This window comes from Anguilla anguilla, chromosome 15, assembly GCF_013347855.1.
Source record: "Anguilla anguilla isolate fAngAng1 chromosome 15, fAngAng1.pri, whole genome shotgun sequence".
NCBI classification, from domain to species: domain Eukaryota; kingdom Metazoa; phylum Chordata; class Actinopteri; order Anguilliformes; family Anguillidae; genus Anguilla; species Anguilla anguilla.
The window spans coordinates 30,857,979-30,871,223 of record NC_049215.1 but is presented as its reverse complement, the minus strand read 5'-3'; the positions used below and the strand labels follow the sequence as shown (position 1 = coordinate 30,871,223).

The window sequence follows — 13,245 nt, the reverse complement described above, 5'->3', positions numbered from 1 at the left end:
CACACCCTGCACACACCCTGCACATACCCTGCTACACACACCCTGCACACACCCCGCTACACACACCCTGCCAAACACACACCCCGCTACACACACCCCGCCAAATACACACCCTACGCACACACCCCGCTACACACACCCTGCACACACCCTGCCAAACACATGCACTACACAGACCCCACCAGACAAACGCCTTGCACACACCCTAATGCCTTCTATACACCTAGGACTCTACACCACACAGCAAACACCCTGCAAACCACACAGATCGCCCTGAACCACACACCGAGCAGAGTGAAAACTGGAAGTTTAATCCGCACTTCCTCAGAGGATATTGCTCACGTAAAGCTGATAGGAAGACGTATGGGCGATGGTCCTGCCTGTTTTTCTGTAATAATGGATTATGATTAAAAGCACATTTTATTGCATGTGCTTGGCAACGTAGAAGCCGGCCCTCTTTCTTCAGAAGAAAAGAGCCATTGTTGAATAATAAGCACCAGTCCTGCAGTGTAAAATTTCTACTCGTTTTTTATTAAGAGCATGACGCTGAGCTTCCACTCCCTGGGTTTTCCCCCGGTTAAAAGAGGTTCCCAGCGTTACTGAGCATCTGTGGTGGCGTTCCAGAGGTCCATATGGGTTTTATCAGGTGAAAACGGGCCGAATCAAAGAGCAGAAGCCCTGCCGGGCTTTGGGTTCGGCCGGAGAGCTCTCCTCCTGCGGGGCATTGAACAGAACCCCTCTCTGTAGGAGGACTGTCAGACGCACAGCTCAAGCGCATCTGTCATTTTCTGACCGCACGAGGGGGGGGGCGGAGCTTCCACCGCGTGCTGTCGTCATCGGCAGCCGTTGGACCGCGGTTGCGACTGGCTGGCTGGGAAAAGAGCTTCTCCACCCCAACCCCCCCTCCCCCTCGTGATCCCCCTCCCATCTTTGTTTTGGCGAGCGCTGTGTGTGCGGCCTCCATTCATGATATTTCGCTCAAAATGCTAAAACTCTCTCACACTGCGCACAGCACAGACACCCTTTGATTCCCCCCCCCAAGCCCACTCCCCCCCGTCTTTGTTTTTAATTAAATGCACTGGATGGGAATGCTCAATGCATCACACAGATTTACGAGCACACATGGAGGCCTCTCTAACCATGCCTTGGCTCAACGTCCTGGCCAGTGGGAAGAGTCACATGACCTCCCCGCCCCCTGCTATTCCTCACCCGAGTGAGACGCCCCGAGACACTCCCCCCCTCACCCCCCCCCCCCCCCCCCCCCAACCCCCCAGATATCCCGGCAACGGGGTTGAAAGTTAATGAATTAGACACCAGAGTCCCACTCCAGTGATTTATGATGGGGTATTGCTTATGGGGGCAGTTTTTCATGTCCTGGTTTCTTTTTTTTTTGCTATTTTGGAGGTGGGGGGGTGGGGGTGTATCCATGAATTGTGAGATGAGGTCAATGCAGGTCAGTCACCCCACCCCCCCCTCCCATGCCACAGTACCCGGACTCTGGGATGAACTCTCTTGCATTTCCCTTTTTGACGAGCTGGACCGATGCTGGAATTCACGCGAGCGAAGGCAGCCATGTGCCTGACCGAGGACGGCGTGTACGGCCGCCGACCGCGAGGAGGAGCCTGGCACCAAACGCACCGGCCCCCGGTGATTTACCGGCGCTGGTCCCTCAGCGAGCCGGCCGGCGGCATGCCGCTGCCACTGCCGCCGCCAGGAAGCTGTGTGATGTACGCACCGATGATGATGATGATGACGTTCCTCACAGGCAGATCGTTAGGGTGGAGTCTGTGGGGGCTCGCTTTTCTCAAATTAGTTTCTAAACGTGACTGTCGCGGTGAACGCCGAAGATGGTTCTCGTTGCTTATCCCGCCTTTATGGTCTGTGAATTCAGCGAAAGCGTTCTGGGGGGGGGGGGGGGAAACGCTCGTTTCGTACCGAGCGGTCGCGTTTGATGTAGGCCTGGAACACATCTCCAGACACTGCTGCTGCTGCCAGGCTCGCGTTACAGCCATCTCTGTAATTATCGGCTCCTCCCCTTCCCATGATGCAGTTTGATCACCGAGCAGCGTGGCACAGCTCGGCTCCTTCCCCCTCCCACCCCCCATCCCCTGTTCAGGAGCACAGGGGCCCGCGAGGCGTGGCCCGGCCTGGAGATTGGGCTCCTGTGCAGGAAACGCATGCCTAATTGGCTCTGTTTAAACTCCTGTGCAGTAAAAAAAAAAAAATACTATCAGAGGTTTGCCCTGGAAGACCAGCTCTCATCTCTGCATGCTCTCCTTTCTGTGCAGGCATAGCAGGAACGGCAGTGGGAAGATTCGCAGTGAGAGCCTGTGAAGTCGCATTTAGTCCATAATAATCATGCTTTAAAAGTGAGATTCCTCCTGCTCCGATGCGCTTTTCTCAGCTTCCTTAACCTGCCCGTTTATTCGGTTACGTTCGAACGTTCGGACCAAACGTTCAAACGTTACATTCGAACGTCCGGTTCAAACTGGCCGCCTCGGTTACGGTTGTCGGTTGGCGGACAGTTGGAGGGTGGCGGAGCGTTCCCGGGTGGAACGAACAGGAACGCGATTCCACATCTCGCTCGAACGGTTTACCCCCGCGTCTCAGTTTAGCGTACAGAGCCTCTGAAGCGGGGGGGCCAGCGCTCTGTGATTGCGCTGTGAAAGAGCGGTAGCTAGCCGGCAGGCAGCCTGCAGGCCGCGGTCATTAGTATAGCGGTCCGTGTGCGGAGAGAGAGGTCTGGCTGTAGCTCGTTAGCAGGGCACGGCACGGCACGGCACGGCTCGCTGGCCTCCGTCTGAGCTGAAGTCACGGGAGATAATGGAGGTTTCCCTTCAGAAACAACCGCCACGGTTTTTTCAGTGATGGTGCGATAATGGATGCAGCCGTGGACTTGAATCGATTCGCTTACCTGTGTGTGAAAGACTGAGCTGTGGTGCATGGAATTAAGCTGTAAAGTCAGAAGTGTGGTGCATTGACCAATAAGAACACTTCTTTTTAACCTCTTTTGGGTTTTGACTGGACCTGGGTTTGGCTGACCCAAAAGGGGTGTCTGTGTGGTTCTCCTCAGGGTTCAACTCCAACATCAACCTGTCGGGACGGGATGAATCTGGCATGACCTCGCCCTCCCCCCAGCTCCAGGACAAGAATGCGAACAACCACGCCGCCCCCCACCACCACCACCCGCACCTCCACTGCCCCCTGCTTCCCGAGAATGGCAACCAGCTCTCCAACGGTAAGGTCAGAGGTCAGGGAGGTGGGGCAGAGTGACATCACTGTTCCGTCCCTGTCCTGTGAAGACTCACGCCTGTGTTTGTGTTACCTGTGCAGACGCATGGCTGTGTTTGTGTTACCTGTGCAGACTGACAGCTGTGTTTGTGTTACCTGCGTGTACTCACGGCTGTGTTTGTGTTACCTGCGTGTACTCACGCCTGTGTTTGTGTTACCTGCGTGTACTCACGGCTGTGTTTGTGTTACCTGCGTGTACTCACGGCTGTGTTTGTGTTACCTGCGTGTACTCACGGCTGTGTTTGTGTTACCTGCGTGTACTCACGCCTGTGTTTGTGTTACCTGCGTGTACTCACGGCTGTGTTTGTGCTGTTGTGTATGTGTGTGTAGGCTCGCTGGAAGATGAGGGTCATCCCAGGTTGAATGTCTCTGCGACTTCTTCCCTCCACAGACACCTGGATAGCCATCACAGCCAGGTAAAGACCCCCCCGATCTTACGATCTTACAGTTCATGAGACTGTAGCGGCTCGCATGACATGGACACAGGCTTGTGCTGTGTGGGGGCGTGGGGCTGTAAGTCACAGAAGCCAGTTACGGTGGTCACGGATGAAACAAACGAGTCAAACTGACGTGATCCGTGACCCTTTCTGCCACCAGGGCTATTAGCGCTGATGACTTCCCATTCAGAAACCCCTCATTTATCCTGCCGGCTGAGTTTCTCTCTCTGTGGCTTAACCGTAGTCCGTCATTATGTAACGCGATGAATGCTGAAGCCATTTTAAAAATGATGTATCTGTGCGTAGTGCAGCTCCCTATCTCACTACATGCATCAGACTGGCGTGTTTTCCTTTGTCTCACTGATGGCGGGATTAAAGGTGTCTTTCTCCGCACGTGATCAGCCGCTTCACACATTACACTTGTGTTACCCAGAATTCCCCCGGTTCTCTTCCCACTCATAGAGTGGTGGAACTGCAGCTGTGCAACACGTCTCACGAACCCTACCGACACCCCCCCCCCCCTTTTTCCCGCTCTTGCATATCAAAGGTCACATGACCGTGCGGCACCGACAAGGTCTTCGGTGCACGCAGGGACAGTGTGGCGGTTCCTTCTGTGCTTTAAATAAAGCTTGAATTATTCAATCACCGCAGCTCCGCTGTGGGGCGAGAGATCTCGACCTGCCCCTGAAGTGAAACCGAACTCCCGCCCCTTCGGCTGTCGTTACGCTCTCACCCCGCCGTTCCCGCCACTGTTCCCGCCGCGTTCCCCCAGCTCCCCGGCCATGTTTACCTCGCTCGCGCTCTGAACAGGAGAACGAGGGCCACTGTTTTTCCTGAGGCTGTGCCTCATGAAGATACCCAATAGCATGCTGACACTGGGCGGGAACGGTGCGCTGCTCGGAACTGAGTTCAAAGAAAGAACTTGTAAAAACCGTGAAAATGTGAGGGTTATGCCCCCCCCCCCCCCCCCCCCCAGGAAAGCGGGAGCTGGTTTTATGTCTTCCCGAACGTCCTTCTCTTCATGCTGCGGCTCGGGAGGTGATCCCCTTTAGCTTTGACCTCCTGCTCCTTCTATAGCGATGAGGAGCTCGCCACGCTCCAGGGAAAGCGGTTCACTTGTAAAGAGGGGGGAGTTCCTGTAAAAATGGAGAGACTTCCTGTTCTAGGGGCTCTTGTTTTCTACAGTTCATTCCAGGCTGACACCTGGCTACCCTGTTCATCTTTAACACCAGGGTGGGGGAGAACTCTCCATTTCTTGGATTGTCTTGTCTTCCTGTGTTGAGTTTCTCTCTGTTTAAAGGGGATTGTCTTGTCTTCCTGTGTTGAGTTTCTCTCTCTTTAAAGGGGATTGTCTTGTCTTCCTGTGTTGTGTTTCTCTCTTTAAAGGGGATTGTCTTGTCCTCCTGTGTTTGGTCTCTCTGTTTAAAGGTGGATTGTCTTGTCTTCCTGTGTTGTGTTTCTCTCTGTTTAAAGGGGATTGTCTTGTCCTCCTGTGTTTGGTCTCTCTGTTTAAAGGGGATTGTCTTGTCTTCCTGTGTTGTGTTTCTCTCTTTAAAGGGATTGTCTTGTCTTCCTGTGTTGGGTTTCTCTCTGTTTAAAGGGATTGTCTTGTCTTCCTGTGTTTGGTCTCTCTGTTTAAAGGGATTGTCTTGTCTTCCTGTGTTGTGTTTCTCTCTGTTTAAAGGGATTGTCTTGTCCTCCTGTGTTTCTCTCTGTTTAAAGGGGATTGTCTTGTCTTCCTGTGTATGTCCTTGCAGAGGGGTCATCTGAACTTCTCACCCTTTGGAACAGGAGCTGCTCTCTGAGGTAGGAGGGCTAGCTTTGCCCCTCAGATTTTGGTATGGGGTGAGTCTGGAATGTTACTGACTCTGCAGTGCTGCTCTGAAAGCTGCCCCCCCCCACCCCCCCGTCAGGTTCTTCACCCCTCCCCCTGCAAGGCACTGCACTGCACTGCTTATATTTGCCAAATACAGCTTCTGTGAACGGCATGTTTCAGTGCTACATTTTGCTTCTGCATCACTAAAGAGAGGACAGAGACATATTTCCATTGAGGGTACACCACTTTAGTTTTACATTGTGTGCTCACCGAGGGTGTGGTCTACAAGGTATGGTCTGTGTAGCAATTATCCATTGGCAATAACCCCCAACGATAATAGTTTTTTTCTTAATTATATTTTACTGTAGCATTCCCTTGCTTCTCAATTTTGAGGATGTAACAAGATTTTTAAGACAGCTTGTCTTAATTTTAAAAATTATTTTTTTTTCTAGACAGTTTACTTTAGTAAAGTCAAGTCACTTAAAAGTATGAGCTATACTCCAGGAAACGTCATTGTCATATGATACATTGTACTGAAACCTGGCTAGTCAATTTTGGGGATTTCTTATGATTTTATTTCTTATGTACATAACTGTTGGATGGAGTGTTTTGTCATAAATATGCTTTGGGAATTGAAGACAGACTAGCCAGAATTTATCCTGTTGAAATAAATCTGAGAATGCTGCAGAATTTGTGATTTTTGCCAATTAATAGCTTTGCTAATTGCCAATAAATAACTACTGCAGGTGTGCATGCCCTTAGCGATGGCAGCTGACTGAAGCATCCCTGATGCTGTCCCGTATCATGTGACTCAGATTCTGACATTTCTCTATTACTGGAGAACACCCACCAAAGTGGGAAAGTGCCCAAGAGCCACTGCATGCTTTTAACAAATGTGACATGGAAACTTGTCAAAGGCACATTCGAGGAAAGACATTTCACTTTTGTGGAATGTAGATGCCATACCTACAGAGACCTCTCCTCCTTTTTTTTTTCTTTTTTTTCCTAAAGTGCCGTTCTGCACTGGGGATTCTTCTCCTATATTTGAAAGTGCCATTCCTGGCTGGGAATTCTTGTCCTACATTTTGAAAGTGGTATTCCTCACTGGAAATAATCTTCTAGTCGAAAGCTCCATTCCTGAAATTCCTCCCCGCTCTCGAGGAAGTGCGCAGGAGCGCGTGGGCTAATGTGACAACGACCCTCGGCTCAGCCGAAGACCGCAGCGTTCGCACGCCATCTCCACCGCTCCCTCGCTTCGTGTGTGTGTGCTGCCTCTCATGCACGTTCACCCAGCTTTTCCGGAAGGTCGTTGAGCTGTGGAAAATAAATAAATAAAAAATCTGCAGCCGTTGGAATGGCTTCTGGAGCTGTGGAGTGTCTGTCTCGTCTGCCTTCTGAAGAGTTCGTTTCTTGGAATGTTTTTTTTTTTTTCAGAATTCTAAATCGGTGTTCTAGAACTCCGTTGCTCTGAATTACCAGTAGTGCTTGTTACATCAGCATTAGAATGTTCAGTTAAGAACATTCTGATCGCATATTTGATCTTACGCCTTAAAGGGTTAGTTTGCTGCGCTAATATCGATGTGTGCTTGGCAAACTGCCTTTCATAGTAGAGTCAAATGCTCTGAAGTTTGCATGTCGGAACAGACAGAACCAGCACTTCAGAAACGTTTAAAAAACAATCTCCGTTTCCCTTCAACGCTGGCCCGCGGGAAACGCCCTCTCGTATGTCTGGGCTCATTAAAAAGGCGCAAAGCCATGTATTTAATCGAGCGGGCTTCCCATATTCAGATTTAATTCGCGGTCAGGCGGTCTCATTAAAGAGGCCGCCGTGGCTGCGTGGTGCGCGCTGCGCGTGTGCGTGCGATCGGAGGGGGCGGAGCCGGTCGTGCCACGGTTCGGGGGGACAGCTCGCGTGGGACGGGAGCGTGCCTTTAAAGGCTTACCCTGCAGACAGCGCAGTAAATCCCGGGATTGGAGAGAGAGGAACGGGAGAAATCAGATTATCCTGAGTGGCTGAACGGTGAGCTCGCCCCAGCTCTCGGGCTCCACTCAGCCATTAATTAAAGCACCAATCAGCCGGCTCGTCCATGGGCGCCTCGCACGCTCCTCTCTGCCAAAGAAAGCCCCCCCCCCAGCCTGCCCCTGCTGCTTTCTCGCCTGTCTGTTATTAAGTGAGTCGAGTCTTAAACTGTCTCTTAAAATCAGGGGGTTGCCAGGTTTCCGTCACTCTTGGTTCCCTCTCTCAATCCGCTTCTGTGCTGAGTGAGAGGCGTCTGTTTATTTAAGAGGGGGTAGAGCAGCAGCACGCCACTCAGAATGCAGGACTTTTTTCCCCCCATAAACAGCTCACCTACAGTAGCGCCTTACAACTGTGCTTTTACCCAGATCTACAGTAGCACCCTACAGCTGTGCTTTTACCCAGAGTTACAGTGGAACCCTACAGCTGTGCTTTTCCCCCTAGTTATAGTAGAACCCTACTGCTGGGCTTCTACCCAGAGTTACAGTAGCTGTGCTTTTACCCAGAGGTACTGTACCACCCTACAGCTGTGCTTTTACCCAGAGTTACAGTACCACATTACAGCTGTGCTTTTACCCTGAGTTACAGTACCACTCTACAGCTGTGCTTTTACCCAGAGTTACAGTGGAACCCTACAGCTGTGCTTTTACCCCGAGTTACAGTAGAACCCTACAGCTGTGCTTCTACCCAGAGTTACGGTAGCTGTGCTTTTACCCAGAGGTACTGTACCATCCTACAGCTCTTTTACCCCAAGTTACAGTTGCTGTGCTTTTACTCTCCTGGCACGCTCTGAAATCCAATCACACTTGAAGACCTGCAGGATTCCACTAATCCGTAAACAAACATTGGCGTACAACCAGCTGGCATATTTTTTATTTGTGCACATCTGCTAGTCCATCCTCATGGAAATGCATATATATGCACATGCACACATACGCACACGCACATAAACAAACACATACACATGCACATACACGTGCATTGATGTGCATGCACATACACATGCACCCATGCACATGTGCACAGATGTGTTCCTGCAGCCATTCGCCTATGGACGTTTGATGTGGAGACGTCCTGGTTTCACTCCTATATCCGGACTTAATGCATTTTTGTAGAACAAACCTTGTGGTCTTTTCTGAATCGCAGCCTGTGGTATGAAATTTAGAATACTTGTATTCCCCTTTCTCTCTGGAACGGATGTGACATGGGGGGCTTCACCCTGCATACCAGGAATCAGCAACTCACGGTCCTCGAGGGCCAAGAACTGCTGGTTTTCCACGCACCCTTTGCCTGGGAGTCAGGTGTGAAGACAGTCTGGCCAATTGGTAGCACTAGTTACCCGGGAGAAAAGAAAACCAGGGCTGGATTTGGATTCGAGGGCCAGAGTTGATGATCCCTGCTGTATGCTCAGGGCAACTGCTTTAACAGTGCTCAGTCCTGGAGAATTCAGGGCCTTTTTTTCCTGAAGGAATTTAAATAAGCTCTTTTGCACCAGAAAATATTCAAAATCTATATCTACGGCTCCTGAAAAATTAGACATTTAGTATGTGCAGATACAGGGCGTTTAGTACTGCATACACAGGGGGTTTATCACTGCAGATACCGGGGGTTTATCACTGCAGATACCGGGGGGTTTATCCCTGCAGATACAGGGGGGTTTATCACTGCAGATACAGGGGGTTTATCACTGCAGATACAGGGCGTTTATCACTGCAGATACCGGGGGTTTATCCCTGCAGATACCGGGGGGTTTATCCCTGCAGATACAGGGGGGTTTATCACTGCAGATACAGGGTGTTTATCCCTGCAGATACAGGGCGTTTATCACTGCAGATACAGGGGGGTTTATCACTGCAGATACCGGGGGTTTATCCCTGCAGATACAGGGGGGTTTATCACTGCAGATACAGGGGGTTTATCACTGCAGATACAGGGCGTTTATCACTGCAGATACCGGGGGTTTATCCCTGCAGATACAGGGGGGTTTATCACTGCAGATACAGGGGGTTTATCACTGCAGATACAGGGCGTTTATCACTGCAGATACCGGGGGTTTATCCCTGCAGATACAGGGGGGTTTATCACTGCAGATACAGGGCGTTTATCCCTGCAGATACAGGGCGTTTATCCCTGCAGATACAGGGCGTTTATCACTGCAGATATATAGCAGTTACCGCTGCAGATACAGGACTTGTCTCTCAACGCAGTAATAATTTGGCGGGAAGATCACAATGGGAGCCCTTGACGCTCTGGTGGGTGAAGCAGGCAGCTGCAGATGAGCACAGCAGCGACAGCTGAGCTGAAAATAGCCGCGGCGGCACGGAGGTAAATTATGAATTAGAGACGATGAATTATGCAGGCTATCACATAGCGCACGGCGCGATCCGGAACAGCCTGTCTCTCTCCCTCTCTCCCTCTCTCTCTGTGTGTGTGAGCGAGCCGGCTGGCTGGGATTCCTCGACAGCGGCGGCGTAGCGTTCGAACACGCCGTGCGGAGGGATAGACAGGTCGGGCGTCGCCACTTTATTTAGCGCTGACATTTTGTGAAATGTTCCTGTCGCTGCCGTGTTAAAGGGGGGGGGGGGGGGGGCTCTGTGTCTTGTACAGATTCAGGGATCTCTCTGTGCTTTGCTTGTGGGTACTAGTAAACTTTTTTTTTTCTTTTCTTTTTACGTGCGCTGCTTCAGCAACACACACTCCCCAGGTGGGCATGCCAAAAACGAACCCCCCCCCGAGAACGCTCACGCAGATCCTCCTCGTTTTTCTGCAGTTCCTGCTCTCTTTCTCCCTTTCTTTTATTTCTTCCTACCTTTTTCCCCCTTCTTTATTTTTCCTCAGAGTCTCTTCTTTTGCTTCTCATCTTTTTCTTTTTACCTTTTTTCCTTTCATCCGTTTTGTCTCAGTGTCCCTGGCATCCGCGCGAGAGGGCTGTGTGTCTGACAGCGAGAAGTGACATAACGCCTCCCCCCCCCCCCCCCCCCCCCCCCACCCCATTACCGCTGCTACGCTCATTAGCTTATTTTAGCACCTGGGACCTGTGCTGATTAGCCAGACTCTCTCTCTCTCTCTCTCTCTCTCTCTCTCTCTCTCTCTCTGACTGCGAAGGGGAGAGAGAGAGAGAGCAGGCGCCTCGTGTGTGGGTTTTACGTGCGTCTGACTCTTACCAGGTGAATTTACAAGCCCCTGGGAGTTTAAACACCCGGGTATTAAAAGCCCAGCGTGTCTGCGGGCTCATTCATTAGCCGCACGCGAGCGCGCGCTTACGCTTACGCTCGGCACGCACGCGCTCTCCGGCAGCTCAGGCCCGTTCGAGCCGCTCTGGCTCTGAGGACGGAGTGTAGCACAGTGGGTAAGGAACTGGGCTTGTAACCGAAAGGTCGCAGGTTCGATTCCCCGGTAGGACACTGCCGTTGTACCCTTGAGCAAGGTACTTAACCGAAATTGCTTCAGGATATATCCAGCTGTATAAATGGATACAATGTAAAATGCTATGTAAAAGTTGTGTAAGTCGCTCTGGATAAGAGCGTCTGCTAAATGCCTGTAATGTAATGTAATGTTCGTTTACTTCGGCTCAAACGGGATTGGTGGCCACGCCGGCAGTGTACAGCCGGGGATAGCAGCAACGCAGGGGTTCTGCTACAAGCTTCCTGAGGCTATTGGCTAGCAGAGCTGCCCCGTGCTGTGCTGTGCAGGGCCCTGGAGCAGGTTGCAGCGCTTCCAGGAATGGTGGCCGCCACGGTATTAGTTCCCTCTGTGCTCGGCTCGGGTTAAAAAACCTCATTTCTGGGGGGGGGCGGCTGGATTGGTCTTTCAGTTGAGGTGTTGCGTGCACACTGGGCACCAAATTTCATTCATTAAAAAATAAAAATAAAAGTCTGCTAAAGAAAGGATTCACAGGAATCCCTGTGTTTGTTGGGGTGATGCCGGTGCTTGTTCTGAGTGTTCACTTTCATGACGCGTTTATGTCTCAGATATATGCTCGGCTTGCGAGCTCAGGCATGCTGCTGGCTACATCTGGGCGTCGTCAGCATCAGCATGCACTTCCTAAAGCGTCTGTCCCCCATCCTCAGGTGACGCCGCAGATGAGGCTGTCGCAGAAGAGCGCCGCCCTGCAGGAGCTGCTGGAGTGGCGCAGGACTGACTGGCAGCGCCTGCTCCACGCCGTGGAGCGTGAGCCTGGCTCCACCCCTCCCCCGCTCTGCAAGAACAGCTCCGGCTTCCCGTAACGGTCCCTCTTTCAGCCAATCAACATTCACCTGCTGGTGCTCTGCCCTCTCTCTCTCGCCTCTCTCTCCCTCTCACTCCTCTCTCTCTCACCCGCCTGACTCTTACTCTTCTCTTTCTTTCCCCCCCTCTCCCTCTTCTCTCTCCCTTTCCCTCATTTGCCTCTCCCCCTCTGTCTCCCTCTTTCTCTCTCCTCTTCTGTCCTCTCTTTCTCTTTCTCTCTCTCCCTCCCTCCCTCTCTCTGTCTCTGACTCCAAGCCAAATACTGTGAGAGGCGCAGGTGGTGTCTGACCCCGGTGTAGAGGGAGCGGCTGAATCGCAGTCTGCGGTGTGTCTGTCCTTTTTCACGCGTTCCCCTGCATCATGGAGACTGATCCACGGGCGCTGGGGTCCTGTGGCTTTTCAAAAAGACTTCATCTTTCTCTGCAGACAACACTCTCACACACTCTATTGGTGCTGAATGCATTAAATGGGCATTTCTGACGTCTCTGAAGTTTACAGACAGCCATTTGTGATGAGCTCAGGAGCTTCTCGAGTTGTGAGACAGAGGTACAGCTTCAGGGAAGGCCAGCGACTCCACAAGCTCTCAGCTGGAGACTAGAGACCAGCCTTGGCCTTGGCCCACAGACAGTCGCACACACAATGCACACCTGCACACACACACACCCAGACATGCCCACACACACACACACACACAGACATGCCCACACACACACGCGCACACACACACACACATGCCCACACACGCACACACACTCACAGATGGACAGATCGCTTCAGTGCGATGAGTGTAAACCAACAAGAGGGAGGCTTCATACACTCTGAGTTGGGACGGAGTCATCAGAAGAACCCAAACGTATTAGAGCCCTGTATAAAAGTATGTCTATGTCCCCATGGTTTTCCACGGTCTCCTCAGAAAGGGGATTGAGGCTCTTCTCAGGCCGCACCCTAAAGCACCGTAGCGAAGCTACTGGTGTTAAACCAACTCTCACGGAATCCAGCAGGGACGGTATCTACTGTATTAGAGTGATAGAGTATTCTGTCAGAGTCGATTCTACTCTGAGGTTTTTGCAGTGCACGTTAAGCCGGCTCTGTTACGTCCACTCTGATCCAGAGTCGCTCTTGGGAGATGTAAGGCGCCCAGCGCCCCCCCCAAATTCAGGAGTGATATCGCAGGAGGTCTGCCAATGACTGCTCCTCTTGGAACTGAAGTCAGCCATGGGAGTTTTTTTTTTTTTTTTTTTTTTTTTTTTTTAATCCTGTGAATATAATTTTAATGTGGAAAATGATATAATCCATAGATATGCTTCATGTTAAGCCCTTCTAGGGTTCACGATGGATATATTTATGTGGAAATGATGTTAGCTAAGAAAAGCCCCCCCCCCCCCCCAGTAGCACAAGCGTGGGTAAAGCACACTGTTAGAAACGGTGCTGTGTAGGTTTCATCAGCCTTGGATGCA

At 51.4% G+C, this 13,245-nt stretch overlaps 1 protein-coding gene across 1 annotated transcript in view; it reads left to right on the top strand.

The window, feature by feature from the left end:
* The window catches only part of LOC118214394 (unconventional myosin-XVI-like), a 36,845-nt gene extending 24,350 nt beyond the window's left edge, over window positions 1–12,495 (top strand). The window contains exons 17-19 of the mRNA XM_035394317.1: window positions 3,074–3,238; window positions 3,622–3,707; window positions 11,632–12,495. Coding sequence (XP_035250208.1) covers window positions 3,074–3,238; window positions 3,622–3,707; window positions 11,632–11,787 — 407 coding nt within the window. The 3' untranslated portion in view covers window positions 11,788–12,495. The remainder of the gene's footprint in view (window positions 1–3,073; window positions 3,239–3,621; window positions 3,708–11,631) is intronic.
* The last annotated feature ends 750 nt before the right edge of the window (window positions 12,496–13,245 follow it).